The sequence below is a fragment of the Danaus plexippus genome (assembly GCF_018135715.1).
Source record: "Danaus plexippus chromosome 18 unlocalized genomic scaffold, MEX_DaPlex mxdp_20, whole genome shotgun sequence".
In the NCBI taxonomy this organism is placed as follows: Eukaryota; Metazoa; Arthropoda; class Insecta; order Lepidoptera; family Nymphalidae; genus Danaus; species Danaus plexippus.
This window is the reverse complement of record NW_026869853.1, coordinates 1,481,729-1,501,412: the sequence shown is the minus strand read 5'-3', so window position 1 is coordinate 1,501,412 and position 19,684 is coordinate 1,481,729. Positions and strand designations below refer to the sequence as shown.

General features: G+C 30.7%; 4 protein-coding genes across 5 annotated transcripts; 3 read left to right on the top strand and 1 right to left on the bottom strand.

The window, feature by feature from the left end:
• Positions 1 to 1,910: 1,910 nt before the first annotated feature.
• Positions 1,911 to 5,801, top strand: LOC116772922 (CLIP domain-containing serine protease HP8-like). Its single transcript, XM_032665231.2, has 7 exons — positions 1,911 to 2,314; positions 2,686 to 2,843; positions 2,919 to 3,108; positions 3,463 to 3,562; positions 4,191 to 4,378; positions 4,662 to 4,766; positions 5,274 to 5,801. The coding sequence occupies exons 1-7, from the start codon at positions 2,254 to 2,256 to the stop codon at positions 5,582 to 5,584; spliced, it is 1,113 nt and encodes a 370-aa protein (XP_032521122.2). The 5' UTR covers positions 1,911 to 2,253; the 3' UTR covers positions 5,585 to 5,801.
• Positions 5,791 to 8,418, bottom strand: LOC116772924 (uncharacterized protein C14orf119). Of its 2 annotated transcripts, none has more exons than XM_032665235.2 (3): positions 8,230 to 8,418; positions 7,338 to 7,561; positions 5,791 to 6,938 (listed from the first exon to the last, which is right to left on the bottom strand). In XM_032665235.2, the coding sequence occupies exons 2-3, from the start codon at positions 7,530 to 7,532 to the stop codon at positions 6,675 to 6,677; spliced, it is 459 nt and encodes a 152-aa protein (XP_032521126.1). In that variant the 5' UTR covers positions 7,533 to 7,561; positions 8,230 to 8,418; the 3' UTR covers positions 5,791 to 6,674. The 2 variants fall into 2 exon arrangements, with proteins under 2 accessions (XP_032521126.1, XP_032521124.1); XM_032665233.2 differs by lacking the exon at positions 8,230 to 8,418 and adding an exon at positions 7,904 to 8,064.
• Positions 8,419 to 14,596: 6,178 nt separating this feature from the next.
• On the top strand, positions 14,597 to 15,708 carry LOC116773029 (uncharacterized). Its single transcript, XM_032665389.2, has 3 exons — positions 14,597 to 14,876; positions 15,167 to 15,236; positions 15,310 to 15,708. Exons 1-3 carry the CDS (start codon positions 14,628 to 14,630, stop codon positions 15,612 to 15,614), a joined length of 624 nt encoding a protein of 207 aa, XP_032521280.1. The 5' UTR covers positions 14,597 to 14,627; the 3' UTR covers positions 15,615 to 15,708.
• A 112-nt stretch (positions 15,709 to 15,820) lies between these two features.
• LOC116773098 (uncharacterized) lies at positions 15,821 to 18,216 on the top strand. The gene is made up of 2 exons (XM_032665483.2): positions 15,821 to 16,162; positions 17,147 to 18,216. The coding sequence occupies exons 1-2, from the start codon at positions 16,082 to 16,084 to the stop codon at positions 17,828 to 17,830; spliced, it is 765 nt and encodes a 254-aa protein (XP_032521374.1). The 5' UTR covers positions 15,821 to 16,081; the 3' UTR covers positions 17,831 to 18,216.
• Positions 18,217 to 19,684: the final 1,468 nt, after the last annotated feature.

Genomic DNA, 19,684 nt, shown 5'->3' with positions numbered 1-19,684 from the left:
TTGCTTTTGATAGTGCTGTACGGAGCTATAGTGTAGGTCGGTGCTCTCTCGAAGCCGAACTTGGCTTCGTTGTATAAAGCGCAAAGCCTCATGGCCTTGAGGGTGGTATCGAGCTGTCTCCTTCGAGGCAGCTTGCGTGTTCACTGGAACACTTCTTTGGGACTTGACAGCCCAGGTCCTGGCGGAGATGTACCAGTAGCACAGACCGCCCCAATCATACGAGTGAGGAGCTACTCCGTCAATAGATTCGACGGCTTTCCTACATAAAGATAGGGTTGTGAACCGTGGAAGCGGTTCGGCCGCTCCTCCGGGAGTGAATCGACCACCGATATGGTTCTTTTTCCTTCCAGTTCGTGCAGATCCTTTCGGGACATTGTAGTGTCCGGAGGTATCTGTGCCACAAAGCCAGACGAGAGCCGACGGCGGCATGGCACATTTGTCTTGTTTGGTTGACACGAACGACCACACATTAGCGGAGTGCCCTGCGTGGGAAACGAAACGTCGGCAACTGTCCACCATGGTTAAGGCCTTCCGTAGTTAAGGCTCTGGTCGGTAGTGAGACGGCTTGGACGGCGATAGTCTCCTTGTTTGAGTTTGTCATCTCGAGGAAGGAGGTCGCCGAAAGAGCAAGGGAAGATGATTCTTTCTCGGCGCCGATGCGTCGACGAAGGCTGAGTTGTAGATAGCGGCTTACGTCTGCCGAATGCCTCCCCAGTGAGAGGAGCCTGCGAGTCTTGGAGGGGAAAGGCGACTCTCGTTGATCCAGGCTGAGTTGACGGTGGTGTGTTTCGTGTTCCCAACACGCCGTTCTGGAAACGGAAGAAGGTGTGGTGTGGAATCCACCTCTCCTACTGAAGGCGCAGTCCTTAGACACTTGTGCGTAGTCAACGGATGAATGGCAGGCCGTATCCGTTACACTAGCTTATTCACCGCGAAGAGAGCGAAAAGGGGTTTTAGTGGGCGGAAATCCCACGTGCACCGGCCGTGCCCCCCTGGTCAGAAGTCATTGAAAGATTTCCTGTCGTTAAAAATGCAGTGTAGTGTCTATAAATAAGCTAAAAGCGTGTGATGTACGGTATGCACGTTGTGAAAAATGTGTCCGTCTCTCACATGCCTAAAAAGTTTTAGTATGAGAGAAATTGTTATTGCTTTAGTTTATCTGCTAACAAAAACAGATTTTTTTCATTTATACTTTGGCTATAGTCACTTGTTATTATATAATAACAAAAGTTGTTTGGAAGTTAAAATAAAATATCTTATAATAGTATTGGTTCAATGGGATTTATTTACGATTCTTAATAGAAACAAACAAAAGTTCCTTTTTAGCACTATGTCAAAGGTCTTGACAAATAGGATTTAAATTTATTTCGAGACCGGTGTTTTTTCATTAAAATATTAGATAACCGTATGAAGTAAAAAATTTAAAAAAATAATTTTAAATATGTAACATTCTTGTTTTAATGAGACATTGTTCCATCGGAGACTAAGAGATATATTCCATCCAGTATAGTAATTGGTAGCGAGTTTTAAATTTCTATCAAAGGTAACTGATACGGTATGGATTTTGTAACAACAATTTTCTTATAGTTAGATTCCTTAGAAAACCATTAATATTAATATTATTGGAAGTTATGCAATGAAATAATTCAAGTAAATGTACTTTTTTCTTTATATGTTATAAGATTTCTTAAAAAATATGTAGATATGTAAATAAAAACGTTTCTTATCGGTACGACTTTAACAATAAAAGATAAACGGCAGATTTGGTCAGTTAAATACGTAATAACACATTTGTTTATCTCATACACACATGTATTTGAATGCTTATTGTAAGTTTGAATCGTAATACTACATACAAAGCGTTTCCCGTTTCTCATTCAATAATCTACCTTTATTTTATATTGTGCAAAGATATATGAAAGAAAACTGTTCACAATTCGTATATAGCGTAATAATGTTAATTTAAAATAAGCACACTGTAGTCTCAAGAATTGTTTTGTAGAATATATTATTACTCAATGCGCCTTGAGAAGTCTAAAAACCCATTCACGATAAGCTTGAACGTAAATTTCCTCTACCAACTATTACATTATGGTCAAACCCAATTAAGATCTTGAAAAGAACGAACGGGGTTCTAAGAGTTTATTAACGTTAAAAGATTCATAAATAAATATTTTTACTTAAACTCACCTGTTAAAATACTTACCCTTGAACGAATTCATAAGTGTTTGGTAAAAGTGAGAAACGTAAGAAATGTTTAATGGCAAAAGTTTGTTTTTGTTAATCAGTCTCACCATAAATTATGTTGCTCCAGGTAAATTGCTTTTTTATCATTTAAATTCGTTATAATTCCTTTAAATGTTGAATAACTGTAACCTGTTTGAACTTTAATAATATTTTTGAGGTTATGTCAAAAAAAAGTTCAAAGTATCTTAAATAATATTGTAAAATTTTAAATTTGTAGATACTCCATGCAAGTCTTGTTTATTTCTTGTTGAAGTACGTCTTTAAATATAGCTAAGCCTTCTGTAAAAAATCCCTTTATTCTTAATAATTTGATTTACCTACATTTAGATATATACAAGTATAGAGGTTACTAAAAAAAGAGATTTTATTTTGCTAATTCTATGTTCACAACCATTAATATATATTAAAGAATTAAAATTACTGAATAAATAAATTTAGGTATCAACATTAATCCGGAAATATGCAAATCCGGAGCAAAATGTATGATTCTAGAAGATTGCGTTGACCTTTACGAAAGATTCAATGAAGGGACTTCCGCTATTTATATTAAGTTATTTCAAAAGTTACAATGCGGTTTCAATGGTAACCAATCAAAGGTATCAAAATTTAGTATATTTAATATATTGTATTTTCCCTACAATGACGTTAACAATGATTGCATCAAATTCTAGATTTGCTGTCCACCAAATTTTCTAACCTCTGTTGGTGATACGTCAAATATAAATCAAACAAATAAATTAAAGATCTTGCCTAATAACACTGTTTGTGGCATTGACACTAAAATTATAAATAGGATTTCCGGGGGGGAGGAAACTGAAATCGGTGAACATCCTTGGCTGGCGTTATTGAATTATGGCCCACGTAAGTTCTTAAACTTTTTGTCATAATATTATAGTTATTCCAAAATCGTTAGTTTTTAAAAATATTAAATCAATTATAACGTAATTATCTGAATGAAAGTACACATGATATCCAAATTTATGAGTTTTGTAATAAATATAAATGGATCAGCAAATAATATACCCTTGATATAAATTGGTGCTTAAAAATATTTTGATCGCATTGAAAACTTATACTTGTATAAATATTTTTTCTATATAACTTATCTTCAATTAGGGGAACGGTTTACCCTTTATATTTTATTTACATAATAATAAAAGTCAAGGCCATAATTTTTTATTGAAGAAGTTGATTAGATTCTTTTTTAATTTACAGCTTCGACTAATAGTTTTTATTGTAGTGGAGTCCTGATATCCTCAAGATATGTCATGACCGCAGCACACTGCGTGAAGCGCACTTTGGAGGATGTCACAGTGTAAGTTTTTTTGGTTTTTTCGCATTCGCATTTTGTAATCAATTGGGAGTTACAGAAGTTATAAAAGCAATTTTTTCTGGTTTTATATTCAGTGACTTGTAGAATACCATAATATTATTGTAAAAGATGTAATTGCGGTTCTGAACTTCGTGCAGCACATTTCGGTGAAATGGTTGTTGTGCCAATCTGATCAGGACGATTTTGTCACCGATATCACTTAATATTTGTTTTTACCAGTATTGGTTTTGGCTTCGTCTGAACGTGAGGGATGTTCGAGAGTTCATACTCTACCTACCATCTTTATTTGAGTTAGAGATATTAATCAAGCAGGTATCTAAGGAGAATCGGGGGGAGGTCTAAGTCATAGAAAATTATACTTTAGTCATAACATTACAATTATGTGTAAATTAATTTCGATTTCTTTAGAAATCTACCAAAGAGGCAGTCAGTCACAACTTTTTTAGCAGTTGGTATACAATTCTTCTCTTTGTGTACCTACCCACTGTGTGTACGTATATACGTATATACGTATATACGTGATCTATGTATCGCAAATCAGACTATTAGGAAACCGTACATAAAAAATTGTGAAATGAGCCATATTCTTTGTAAATAAAATTGTTTAAAGTTCTCAGGTGCGACTTGGTGAATGGGACTTGTTAAGGAATACGGACTGCTCGAAGAATTACTGCAGTTCTGATGCAATAGACGTCGATGTAGAAGAAGTTGTGGTCCACGAGAACTTCATTATCGGAGATCCCTCATTTCACCATGATATTGCTCTTCTGAGATTAGCCCAAGATGTAACTTTCAGTGGTGTGTTGCGTTTTATATCTTAAACAAAGGAAACATTTTAATAACACCTATAGGTACCTAGGTATATTTTTAGGATTTCGATATATATATAAGTCACTCTTTATTGACTTATGTATATATCGAATATAATATACTATTTTATTGGAAGTAAACTTTCTAGGGTTTCGCGGCTTAACACGAATATAAAATAAAAGTATTTATTTCTTTTTCTCTTTTTTTAATCTAAATAAATTTATATTTTTAATGAACTTGGATGTGTTGGTATATGCATTCATTGTTTCAGATTTCATTAGGCCGATCTGTCTTCCTATAGATACGGAAATAAGGGAAAATAATTTTGAACATTCAGTTTATGCGGAAATAGCGGGTTGGGGTCAAAATGAATATAGTGAGTGCTGACAATAATTTTTATTTTTTTTTAATGTCTGAGAACTATCAACTGCCAGTGCTAAATATTCTATTATGTACACATAACTTTAGGTATTAATAAATTTGCTAAATGAGAGGGAAAATCATATATGCAAATATAATCCACTGAATAAATGTTGAAGCCAGTTGAGACGACGTACCTTCCTGTGTTGTGGTCTTTTTACATAGAACCTCATTGTAGTGAGTTAAGAATTTTAGAGGTCTTCGTACCAGTTTTGTAGTGGGTCTGAAATGTCCTCTAAGAAGAAAATTTGTGATATTACTAAATAGGCATAATTTATATTCAGTTCGGTTCATAAGTGAAAAAAAACCTTTGATTAGTTGATGTCTCTTAAAAACTCCAAAACTTAGACACTATACTATTTAAACTAAGTGATATAAACAAATAATTTATTAAAGAGCGTTCTGTTTGTTTGATGTTCCTTCAAATTTGTGCATCACAGTGCTGATCTTAAAGCGGTTTCAGGTTCATTTTCAGAAAAGAAACTCAAGGCTAAAGTTTCTGTCGTAAACTTAGAAACATGCAAAAAAGTATATGCCTATGGTAAGCACGTCATAACTAATAATCATATCTGTGCCGGTGGCGAGAGAGGCAAAGATATCTGTGATGGAGATTCTGGTGGTCCACTCATGGTTCAAGTTCAGGATAAGAGAATTTGGATGGCTGTTGGTGTGTCATCCTTTGGCCCAGCGACTTGTGGTGTAGAAGGATGGCCTAGCGTGTTCACCAGAGTGACGTCTTATATACCCTGGATATTATCTAAGATACGACCTTGAAAGTCATTTCCGAAGACCATTTCTTCATCATAATTTAGATTCAAACCCTAAGCATTATTGTTGAAGTATAACTTATACCCTTTTTATATGAGTAGGCATACACAAATTATGATGGACCTATTATGTGGTTGAAGATCCTTGTATATACTGTAATGAATGTAATAAAAATTTATATTTATATGTAACAGTTCTTAATAAAACATGTATTTAATAGTAATCTTTATTAAGTGAATCTAATTTTCATGACACTTTCCCATACATTTTAATTCACAACTTTCAACGCCAGCACCTTTCTATCACTCCTATGTAATAATTTAAATTGATAGTTCACTAACGATCTACAGGAGGAATAAAATATCTTGGCACAATATATATTTGTACTTATAAAATTGCCATCTTTGGAGATATGAGAGATAGTTTGAGATTATAATTTAGTATGAGTAATGTTTGTTTATTATAAGGTAGGATATGAATGGAGTTCCTAATATAAAAAATGTATAAATACAATTTAATATACTATAAACATTACATTCCAGTTAGTATATATATGAGTTAATAGTTCCAAACATAGATTTTGTTGAGGCTGACACAATAATGTCTAAAGATTTTCGAATAAGTTTTATATTAACACCATTTTACTGATTAACCATAAAAAAATAGTATCAAAGTAATTTAATAACCTCTTTAGGATTCATTAGCATCTGTAAAGAAAAATTTTCAATCACTTTTATTTTGATATTTGTATAAAAAAAACCATAAAAAATCTGATGCATGCGATTTGTTTCAATAAATATATATATATATATATTTTTAGACACATTATATAAATTATAATAAAGTTTTAGCTTCTAAACAGAGCCAAAATAATGTGAGATTCATACTTATAGCTCTTGAAATGTAAATATGGAATGTTTAAAATAAATCATCTCATTAATATCTAAAATACCTTATGATAATAGAAAAAAGATATAAATCAGGTACATTGTACCAGGAAATGTTTACAAAATATTAGGTACATAAAAAAAAATTTCCACACATGTCCTAGCGTGGTAAATATGGAAAAATAAAGTTAAATATGTGTTTGTGCATTTTAAGACGCCGCTGCGATCTCAACATTGACAGTTTCTGAAGCGATCTTTATTTCCGATTGTTCGTTTTCAATGATTTTTTCCTCAGCTTCAGGTGCAGTAGTTTGAAAAAATTTCTCTTCCGTATCACCATTCAGTTGGAAGCCATTAGCCATTGTTTCTTGCAATTTGGTGCCAAAATCAGAATCTATTTCTGATACAGCTCTAACAAGTCTATCTTTCTCTTCATCAGACCAATTTGGGAACCAGCTGTTGAAAAGTTTGATCTGGAATAATAATGTTAACAATTTTATTCTAATAATTCACTTACTAGATCATTTTTAATGGGACAGTATAGATCTAAAATACAAAAATTATAGTCAAAACCCATTCTGAAAAAATAAATACGAATTCAGTATTGCCCTAGTTATTGTAAAGGATTTTCACTGCTTCTGTCAACATAATCAATAAATATTTTAAAAAGTTTTATAGGACTAATTTGATCACGAACCTCCTTAGAGTGAGAGAGAGTAAAACAATAAAAATATGGACTTTAATAAAATGAAGATGTATAGTAATGGAAGTTTTAAAATTGGGACTGCTTTTTTTAATGAATTAGAATACAATAGTACTTTTATTTCTTATTTTGAATTATAATTCTTTGGAAATCAATTGAAATTATTTACCCGACATTGAAACAGACTAACTGGCTTGTCTTCACATGACAGTGAGGCTACAGACGCAGCTAACTGTTCAGCTTTATCTAGATGAGCAGCAGCTAGGATGGGAAGAAAATCTTCTCTCTGCAGTTCACTGAATTCTCTGAACCATTCTAGAATGTATCGTAGCTGTGCTTCTGAAGTTAAACCAGAGTTTGACATACTGCGAGGTATATAACGGAACTCGGTTGCTGTAACCAAAAGATTAATGTTATAATGTTGTTATAATTTGTAAATGGAACACAAATAATAAGAGTATAAAGGTAGGTATTTATATCTTTTTTAGTTCTTTTGAACTAGATGTTAAAAGAAAGGATAGTCTTTGATTTTATTTGAAATATTTATTTCAGGTTCAAAGGTGAAACCAATGTGGTTTATAATGAATTTTGCTGTTTGAAAAATCATCTATAATTATAATAAAACAACAAAAACACCAATATTCAAAGTTGTATGTATGTTATAGTAATATGCAAAAAGATAGTAAAATCTAGAATAAAACCTCCTAAGGGTTTCATTAAAAGAAATGTACTCACGTGGGGGTAAAGAAAGGCAAACAGATGATTCTAGTAATAAACTCATGGTATAAAATATTCTCAATGTTTAAATCAAAAGAAATTTAATCAAACACACTCGTCGAGGTCGACGTCTACGGAGAAACTAGAGACTAATAAACAAGTGAGAAATAGATCGTTTAGAACTTTCCAACATTAATGCAAGGTTAAGTAAGAGCTATAATCGATTTCAACTTTCAACTAACTTATATCATAACCACTTTCTAATCAATACAAAACATAGCAACATGATAATTATTCAACATTAAATATTGCACACAAAACTTTGTTTACATATTTTTACTTACCAAAAACTGAACAGTTATATTTTGGTTAGCAATGATTAGCTTTAGAACACGCTAAATGAGTTTAATTTAAGTAGTATTGCTATGAATCGAAACTAGGTTTGTAATGAATTAAACTGCAATATACAGTTACTAGATGCCTTTTACTTTATACATAGCTATTATTTGATAGCTCTTGGCATAGACTGCATGACAAATGACTTACGGAATCCGACAGTTAATATCTATGAGCGTAGACAATGAAACAAGTATCACAGACAAATTATAAAAATTATAAATTACCGTTAATTATACAAAGAAAAGTTGGGTGAATATTCTTGTTTTAATTCTTATCGGTTTATATTTTATTTGTTATCGTTTGAAACTACCACATGCACAAAATGTTAAGATTTGTTACTACATGTACCTAACTTAATCAAATTCTGAAATATAATGCACTCTGTACAAAAATACCCTTTTAGAAAACACTACATAGCATACTAAATGTTGCAATTTTGCCCGCATAATAAACCCCCATTTGAGATGGGCTTCAACATCCTTATTTAAGTTTCATTCCATTATATAAGATCCCTTCATCAGAGTCTGACTTGGAGACATTGGAACTATCTCACGACAGTGCCTTTTCGATAAATAAAATCAAAATCAAACTCTTATTGAAGAAGAAGTAGCGTAACAAAAATATAGACTAATTGAAGTCTTTCTTCTTTATGAATTCGCTTAAAAAGTTGCTTACGTGATTTCTTATGACATTACCAACCGGCGATTGAAATCCGGAATTGAATCCGAATTGATTCCGGAAATCAATCACAACAAAAAGATGGACATACTACACTATTAAAAAAAATAATTTTGATGCAGCAAGGTATCGTGTATAAATTGAGATGAGTTTAGTGAAAGGCTATTTTAATTTGAAATTTCAAATAGACATTTCAATTCAAAATGTTCAAACACTACAAATAGAAACATGATAATAATTACTAATATAGTAAGGAAATAATAATGCATTTAAGATTCATGACATTTAATCATAAGTATGCCCTGCTAACTGCTTAAATCATGGCCACTTATAATAAAAGCATCTGATTTTAATGTAATTGAGTATTAGCTAAAACCAAGATAACCTTCTTTGACACAGAACCTACATTTTCAGTCACCGCCAGTGTCACTCTTAATTCTCAGTGACCAGTAATGAACGCTGCGAAATTGCCAAACTTTATGTATTATTTTCAGGTAACTTAATATTTAACGGTAGACATTTACATACTGTCAAGTGTAAACTATCAGAGCGTTATTGTTCTGTTAAATTAAGTTAACATTTTTGTAATGCACTTTTTTATCCTTACCAAATGTTAGATGTAATACAAACTAATTGACAAAATGTTTACTTTATTTTAGTTTTCATTTTAAATAAAAAATATTATGTATATTAAATTCAGTTATCGCATTCGGCTAATCTCAACGTCTATCTTTTGAATGTCTCATCAACATAGAAATAAAAAACCCAATATGTCGATGTAGGTATAGAATGCAGTTTCATAGGACAACTTTTTATTTGACTTTAACTAAATCGGAAATGGCTAATATCGTAAGCAATATTCACATCAAGACCGACGCTTCAGTACAAAGACCGAAATACCTATTAGCAAGTTAAAAATAATAAACAACAGTTTTTATATTCACAATTTAAGCTACGTTTAGGAAGATTTCGTTCATATTAGGATAAGACAAATGAAATAGTTTTAAAAATATTTGGTTTTATCAACCTAAAACTGTGATACAGCGTTGGTTATAAGAGAAAAATGTAAACAATGAAATATAAGACCAATGTATAGGACTAGATAAACAAAAAACTAGACTTTAGAAATAAGCCAGGATCATTTTACGCGAGTTTGACCATTATAATGTTGTTTTTGAATTATGATTAGTTAATATTTTGAACACTTTAAGCAAGTAGTAGTAGAAAATCCATGACAAGTAATCCGTCTGGAGATTTAAGATCATGCGATAAGAATTAAACAATACCTACCAAAAAGCAAGTCTTGAATACTACTTCAATATATAATCTTATCAGATATGACTTGTAAATACCTATGTTTGAATTGATATTTGCTTTCAAAATTTGAATTAGGAAAAGTTACTTTACTGTACAGACAGTTTAGTTTTCAGAGATATATAAAGATTTATTTGAAGCAAATTCTAAAGATAACTACGACCTCTGTTACGCCACAGATTGTAATTTCCACATAAGAAATCAACAAAAATGATGAATGAAATACTAAAAAAATGTCTGTATATAGTGTGATGATGAAAACGTGTTTTATTGATTTTGGATGTTTATTTCTATTACCTACACCAATATTTAACAGTATAAAGTGTTATCTGCAAAATAAAAAAAATATATATGTCAAACTAGATTTATTCCGTCATTTCCGTAATATTAGTGATACTTTTTTAAGGAACGTTATTCGCGTTCCAGAACTGTCAAATGGGATAATTTGTTTCTTTTTAATCAGAGGTTGATTTTTATTTCAATAACTGTGACGCATGTATTAAATACAAATTAAGGGGAACATAATTAAAATGTTGCTTGTGAAAACATAATTTATAATTTGAGTTGAAGTTTACCATTGATTTTCAGTAATAAGCTCATGATAATGTACAGCAGTGCAAAATTGCTGAAACATTGTTTAAACCTCGCGTAATTACTGATGTAGTATTAAATGTCAATCTATTTTAGAGTAAAACGTTTCTGATTATGGTCGTATGTTATACAATTTATGAAGTAACTGTGGAATGCAATAAGATACTATACCTCACTGCTTATCATTTTTAAACACAAAGAATGTCAAGATTGACGTTGACATTGCTGACTTTAATGGATTTTTCATATTAAAGTACTACAAATATCGATTCACCCCATTTTTTCGTCAGAAAACTGTGTATTATCATGTTTTCATTTCATATAATATTTTTTACTCTAGTAGATAAAATGAAAATATTGAAAAATGTTGGTTTTCTAGCTTGTACACTTTTGTATCAAAGTTTTATGATTGCAGGAGAAATATAGCACCACCAAATATTAATTATATCGTTTTGGATCCTGATATAATATTTTAAGCTAAACGTTTAATATACAATCCCCGTTGCTTACGTTATGAATTTATGAATCCATTCTACAGACTTATATCTTGTCCGTATTAGATTAAACAATAGGTAGTAGTTTATGAGATATTTACTGATTAAAGTGTAATATAGCGACTTATGTGAAAGTACTTAAATTTGTATTTTATATAATCTTCAAATGGATTTTTTGGATCAATAAATATATAGGAAATATATTCCTATAGTAATTAATAAAGAGAAATATGACTGCAATGAAGTAATAACACTCAATTCTCAGAGAATAAAGAAAGTTGTAAGAAATGATTACGGCTATAAGTCCCCTAACAATCAGAAATAAAGACACGTTAAGAAAGTTTACGGACATTCGGAAACTTTTCTCCCGGAGGTTACTTCTTTGACAGTCTGTTTCAATATAAAACCTTATAAACAGTGCTCTCCGGCAGAAAATTCTGGATTGAACACAGTATTTTTTCACAATTATTAAAACCCTTCAGGGATTTTGTAGACGAAAGAATGTACAATTATTTACAGAAATGTTGACCTACACAAACAACAATTTTTGACAATTAAAATAAAGAGATAAAACAAACAATACGAGTTTATGTTAAGTAAGATATGAGGGAAAACTAGGTAAGTTGGTTTCGTAGAAATTAAAAAAAACCATTGCTACTGGGGATGCGTCGCTGTAGCAGCAATAGATATTTCCGCTTAAATCTTTATAAAAATAAAAGTCTTAATATTAAATTTTATTACCCAACTTGTTACTTTTAGACTGCTCGTGTACTTAAAACACAACAAGAGCAAGAGGATCCCCACTATTTCGTTCCGCAAGTCATTTATATGGCTTAGCGTAAGCACGGAATATATATCATGGCGACTCGGTATAAGTTCAGAAATTAATTTTTTTTTTAAAGTTAGCAAGATAAGAGTTATATTCTGTGGTGCACTGCGGGCGTCTCGAGGGAAATCACTAGCTACAGTAATTATATGTTTTGTCTCTCCAGCACTATTTCTGATGCGACGTGACGTAGTTATCACAATAAAATGTTCCAGTTCCTCTCAACGTATTTTTTGTACTTATAACTCGATGTAACTCGTCTCACTTTTTATTTTATGTAGTTTATTAAAAAAAAAAGTAATGAAATGTTAAATTTTATTATTATAGAACTAACTACTAATGTCAACTTCGGCTGCGTCAGACATTTACAGTGTAGGAAGTAATATTGCATTAATAAATTTTCCTTTTAAAGCTTGTTTTGCACAATTTCCTATACAATAGAGCAGATGATAATCATTACAAAATTGGAAATATTACATTACATTTTTTTTATACTGAAAGCAATGGAAAATACTAGGGAAGAAAACAATAGACATTGTTTTATGAATAATTTTTTAACTACAATGACAGTAATAACATTTTGAATAAATTATGTACCACGTTATAAAATTGTTCTATTGAAATAAATTTATTAAAGCAACCTCGATGAAATAATCACTTCATATTTTATAAAACCATTATGGGCTGCCATTGAGAAAATGGTTTTACTGAAATTTATATTTTCCAATGATATATATATATGTATGTACATATATAAAAAAACTTTTAAATCATATCTCAGTAGGTATTGTCAGGGAAATAATCCAAGAAATATTGAATAGTAATAACACATACCTGTACATACATTATTAAACCTTTATTAGAAACGAAAAGAAATATAAACCTTAAACACTTTATCAGGAAATCATTCTGGTTACGTTTTTAAATTATACTCGTTACAAAAAAATAATAAAATTTTGTTTTTTATAAATAAATTCTAACAATTAAATTAAAGAGCAATAACTGAACAAAATTAATAAGAACTAGAACTAGACTAGACTAGAATAGTCTTAGAACGCATTTCGTTTGCTTGTTTTTAATGTCGACCGTCGTTCTGGAGAAAATATCACAGGAGCACGTTCCTTCTTAACGCCCTCTTCAATTCTCTTGTCATATATAAAACTACTCTTGCGAGAGTTCATTCGTTGTGAAGCAGATGCTATAATGGATGCCGCTGTGCAGGATGGATGCGGGAAATCTGGTATTTGTGATATAAGATATTGGCGAAGCTTACGTCTTCCTTCGTCGGCACTATCATTGTCAATAGGTTTTCGATCTTCTGTATTAGCACATAACGACAGATCAGATGTGCTATCCAATGTGAAATTAGGCTCGTCCCCTCGCCATTGATAGTACGATAGCCGTAAATGTGAATAATCGTCGATAAAGAACTCACTGTTGCTATGATCTTTGATTGATATATTTGATGACTCATTGAAGTCTTGATTAGGATTCATCCTCTTAACTTTGTCGACAGATCTCGTTTAAATGCTGATATTATAAGATATCTACTAGAAATTTCTATGCTACCCACTTATTATGATATAATGACACTTAAATTAGTGTTGTTCTTTACGGATATATATTAACGGTTTATGAGAATTAAATAAATTTTTATTTAGGATTTACATAACTGTTTGGATAATTCAGTCAGATTTACTTTGCATCATTGGAGATATATATAATATATCACATGATCGACGATGACTGATAAAAGAATTGAACGATAGGTTTTAAAAATGATTCATGATTTTTTTTTAACAGAGAATCAGTTATGCAGCATTAATGAACATATTAATGCAATGTTTTAGACATAATTAATTCAATATCATCTAATTGAATTGTATTACGAAATTAATAATCAATCAGTAACTTTGTGGAGGTACATATTATAATATAATTGGATATATTATTTAAAAAATATGTCAGAATATTTACCAACTTTTATATCGGGATTGTAAAAATTATTGCTCCATGTTTTATGTATATGAAATTGTCTAAATCTAAGCATGTAGATGCAGTACAGTTGTAATAGTGGAAAAATGTTCGTTCGAATTAATTCATTGTATGTTTTGCCAAAATTTTAGATAAGAATTGTTTTGTAGTTTGATTTTTTTTTTGCGGTTTTGGTCGCAACCTGACTAATATGATGTTATGTAGCATGGTATAAATTATATATTTACAAAAATAAATTGAGTTTTGTCAAAACAATTTTACTAAGAATTTTTAAAATTATTACATTTTTAACCTACCGACGTTACGATCATGGAGAAGATATAAGAAACATTTTATTAAGAGCGATGGAGATTACACATGATAGAATTATCGTTATCAGGGAAGTCCTTAGTATATATGGTACCGCAACAGTTATTCTGAAGTTGTATCTAGCAATCAATCAAACATGAAGATCACTGTTACCCTTCTGGCTTTAGTGGCCCTAGCCTACTCAGCACCTCAACCGAGGAAGCTGTTCCACGAACACTATGAAGACTTTATAGATATTATTATGGAAGAAGCTGGAAAGGATCTTCAAGAGTTAGCAGCAGAATATGTTCAGTTTGAAGAATTCAGAGTTAGCCTGAATTACATGCAGACCTCTGAATTCAAAAATTTGGTGTACGAAATGGAAGATTTACCTGAATTCAAAGCCGTAAGTCTTTTTAGACTTTTTTTTTTTGTAAATGGTACAAAATGTTTAGAATTTTTCACATTTTGTTTATAAGGAAAATGCAAATTTAATTATCTAAAGACACATCGACGTAAACTCGTGGGGGAATTTGAAATTTATATAAAGTTTAAATATTACAACTAAGGATATTATGAAAATAAAATGTTATAAATGTCGCATTCATTTGGAATTGTGATTTTCTGTTTTATTGTAGGTATTTTGTAGTACTACGTTTGTAAGCACTATAATCGTACTTCAATCTATATCCGCAGGTGGTGCAGTTTTTGGAGGGCCACAACATTGATATTATTTTCTTCGTTAATGTTATTAACGATCTTGTTGGTAATTATTACTTATTTATATATTCTGGAGCAACATTTTATTACATGCAGAATAACATTCAAAAACATTTTAGATGGTATACAAAGAAGGAGCACTCGCAGTGTTGCAAGCGGCAATGACATGAGTTCATTCGTTAAGGACTGCATTTCCAAGTTTCCTAAGGAAAAGTTGGTGGCTCTTTTCGAGGAGAAGAAAGCTGAGGACGAAAGCTTCAAAGTAGCTATGGAGAGCTTTGAACTGGAAGAATGGAATCAAATTTACTCAGCTTTGTGGGAAAATGAGATTTTCAAGCAAGAAGTCGACATTTTATTGGGGTATGGCATTGACGTAGCTGTTCTTCTAGATGAAGCTGTAGCTATCATGGGAATTTTTAAGTAACATAATGCTGTATTTCTCGAATATGTTTGTTGTATTCTTTGTTTCGAAGATTTAAGAGATAAATATATTAAATAAAACATATCTTTTATTTATACTTTAGAGTTTAGTTATTTTGCTTTTTATTTAAATATATATGTTAAAATATTTAGTAGTTGTTCCAAACCTGGTTTGGTACGATTATGAATATTTTAAAGAGAAATTTTAACATAATATTACTAAAATCTTTGTACTGTAATAAAATAACAAAAGAGCATCGACTAAAATAAATAATGTATAAAAGTCTTAAAGAAAACAGTATATAAACAGACATCAAAATATTTACAACAATTGTTTGCATCCATACAATGTGCCATTGTTAGAACAATCTGGCCATTATTGTTGAGATGTCGTTATAGAAGGAACAAGTGATTTTATTCTACAGGAACATATTTGTATTTACACTTCAATTTGTTTCGCAATTGTGGAAAATGAGAAATGTTCTGGTTGTTTTAGTTCTCTCGTGTATTGGACTTAGTTGCGGATTTATTGTTCCCTCTGGCATTCGAGAGGTGAGCATTTTAAAATAAATATTTTTGTTATAAAGTAAACAAATAGAGACGAAGCAAAACCTTTGAACATACTTCTGGTTTTGTTGAAGTTCAAGAAGTCTAAACTATTTAAATGAAAAACTTTTGGGGAATATAACTTTGTTTTCAGTCCAATAATTAATCACAAGAAAAAATTGTTTGTAACAAATAACACGTACTTATATAGAGTTAATTTTTATAGTATTTACAGAACGATCAAAGAGTTCACTATTAACTCAATGACTAATAAAACATTTTGTCACCAGATACTTGGTTTGTATTTATGGTTATGCTATAATACTGTCTAGGCGAGAGGTTCGATTTGAATGTGTCTACATCGATTATATATTTCTGAGATAAATTTACCATTGACACACTCAAACACTTGGGATACACATATATAGTGTTTTTCGACAGGGTATTTTTTGTTTTTAAAATTAATGTTAAAAAATTGTATCTTGGCTATACAAATGAAGATTAAAACAGTTTTGTAACCATTTTGTGTAGAATATTTTTATTTTAATAACGAAACATTTTTTGACTGTTACTGACATAAAAAAAAACTACGTTAAGGTGCAAATAATGAGATATTTACAACTTTATTGATATCAATACCACACAAATGGCGTCTTTAATAATAAACCCTGTAAATGCAGTTTTTTCATTTTTTTTATTTAGAAATTTTTATGATTAATTAATTGATTTTCGTGTCATACTTGCAAAAAAAAATTTTTATGTTACCAATAATTCAGAACTAACAAACAGAGTAGGGGTGGAGGCCATAATCAGTACTACGGTCGGCTGATAGATGGTTTTATGGTAATTTACCCACATTTCTATAGGAAAATTTAAGTTAGTCGTAGCTTAAATTGTGTACTCTCATCGTAATTTACAAGTGTATGTTTTTTATAATAAATAAATTATTAATTTACCGTTTTGTGTATATTTTATTATATTTTTTTACAGATTGTTCAAACTTCTTTGAAAAGTAAAGGTTTAACTACAAAACTTGAGTTTAAGAGAAGAAACTTGATTAAAAGGAAAACGCGAACAGATCATTTTAACTTAACAACAGACGCAACGCCCATTACTAATAACAAAAATCATTCAAGCTCCAATAACACCTTGGATAAAGATTTATATGAAATTAATGTTGAAAAGGAGGGCAACATCCAGGAAAGATCTTTTATTTACATTAAGCAAAAATTTAAGAAACCGTATATAAAGAACGCATTCGAAGTTATGAATAAAAATAATAAGACTTACAAAAACAATAAGAACAAAGTGGGAATATTACCACATTCTTTTTTAAATGAAATAATGAAGAAACAATATGCTGATGCGAATGAAATTATAAATCAAAGCACTTTTGAAATTCAAAATGATGAACAAACCGGTGATAAAGCTATTAGTATAGAAACTGATAGACTTGCAATGAAGGAAGGCGTTAGAGATGATTATATAGATGAAATTATAAGAGAACTTTTAGGAGAACAAGTTACACAGACAAAAAGAAAATTTCTTGAACGAAAGTTAAATATTTGTCAAGATTGTGGGAAAAAAAAGAAAATGCAAAGTTTTTACGACACACCTCCCATTGATAACATGTGTCTATGTAGGCTTAAGAAAAGTGGCAAGGTAGAAAGTTAATCCAAAGTTGAACGAATTTATAACAAAAGTAATATGTTCTTTTCTAACAAAAAAAAATCTTAATTACACTAAAGGAATGAGTTTTTGAAAATAGAGTCATAGTTGGTCTATAATAACTCATAACAATGCAAAGAGTGTGGTTCAGAGAAGTTTTTTACAGGAAGGCGCGCTTGGGTAGATCTCGATTACAAGTTTTGAATGCTATCAGAATTGCGATCTATGCGCGCGCATCCTTGTGACTTTGCCGTTTGTTGCTTCGAGAAATGAAATGTAAACACTGCAGAATGCCAACAGATGTCCAGATAGCCAATACGAATGACACAAAGATATAGTTTCTAGAAAAGTTTTCTTCAAAATGATGTTATTTGATGTTATAATAAATTCTCTCACAAACTAATTCATACAGAAAATGCGTTTGTTTTTAATCATTCTTATTAATTTTCTTACGCCCTCAGCGGCTTTATCCAGAAAATTTAATTCTGTTTCATTCTTAACCGTATTTGTTGAAGAAAATGACTTCGCTCGGACACAACATTGTTTGAAAATATTTGCGCGACTAAGATGTTGACAGCATCAGTATTAGAATAATATTTCTTTACATTTACCAAAATAAGTAATAGAAACCGTTTTATACTACAGTACGCAGTAAAAAAACCACTTCATAACATCTCAAAAAACAATAAAGAAATTATAAAAAAAATTAATATTTAATTATATTTAGTACAATTCTAGATATTCAATGGTCAATAGATATTGATTTAAAACCCGGGGGGGTTCGTTGGCAAATGACCTACAAATATCAACAGATCTCTACAATTTATCGGAACTGACAGTGAAAAGTTGTTTACGTGCTTCCGTTAATTCATTCATCAGATGTGAAACTGTCTTTACCCTCATGAGTTTTAGATGTAGATACAATTATTGCTGAAATCCTGGCATGCGCATATTTTATTTATCGCAGGACCGAAAGTACCGAGTCGAGATTACATGCGAATCCTTTTTAATTATGTAGATGAAGATGATTCAACCCATCTACTTTACGAGGGTTTAAACAATTCTCTGGAGTTTGACACTGCCTTATTTATTTTTAAGAACAGAATAATTGAGATGCTCGATTCTTGAAACTTTATATTCTGTACTCGCCTAATATTTTAAATTGTTTTCGAACGAAGAGAGGTTTCGAAGTAAATTAATATAGCATTTTTTTTTTCTTATAATTTGGATTTATTTACTTTTGAAAGAATTAAAGTAAATAGAAAAAGCTTAAAGATTTTTATTAAGTATTGATGTAAGGGAATCGTTAATTGAGTCTAAATAATAAACCTTTAAATTATGCATTTAAAAGCATACAAAATAAAATCATATAATAAAATTTTCCGACATTTATTATTCGAGTAATAAATCAAATCTATTATGTTATATGTTTGATTATATTAATTATAACAAGTAACATGTAAATTTATAATATAAAATGTACCAATAAAATTGATATCACCTTGTTCGATATAGTTCGTTTAGAACACATTAACATTTGCAGAATAAATTGTCTCAACTTCAATATCAAGACCGAATGATTTGAAAATAAACTTCTTGGGTAATAGGTTAAATTCAATGGATGTTGTGTAACACTAACATAGGGAACATTCCACGATCTAGTTTGTTTAAATAAGGTGCGTAAGTGCTATACGGGCTCGAGTAATCGTCATGTTTATGTTATTTACTGAAGCATAACGTTTCGTTTATTGGTTTCATAATTAATGTCTTTGTTAATTGTATTCTCATTTTGTCGGACGTTTGTTAACATCGTCTACGCCATGAATATGTACTATAAAACGAATTTGTGTTTCATACTAT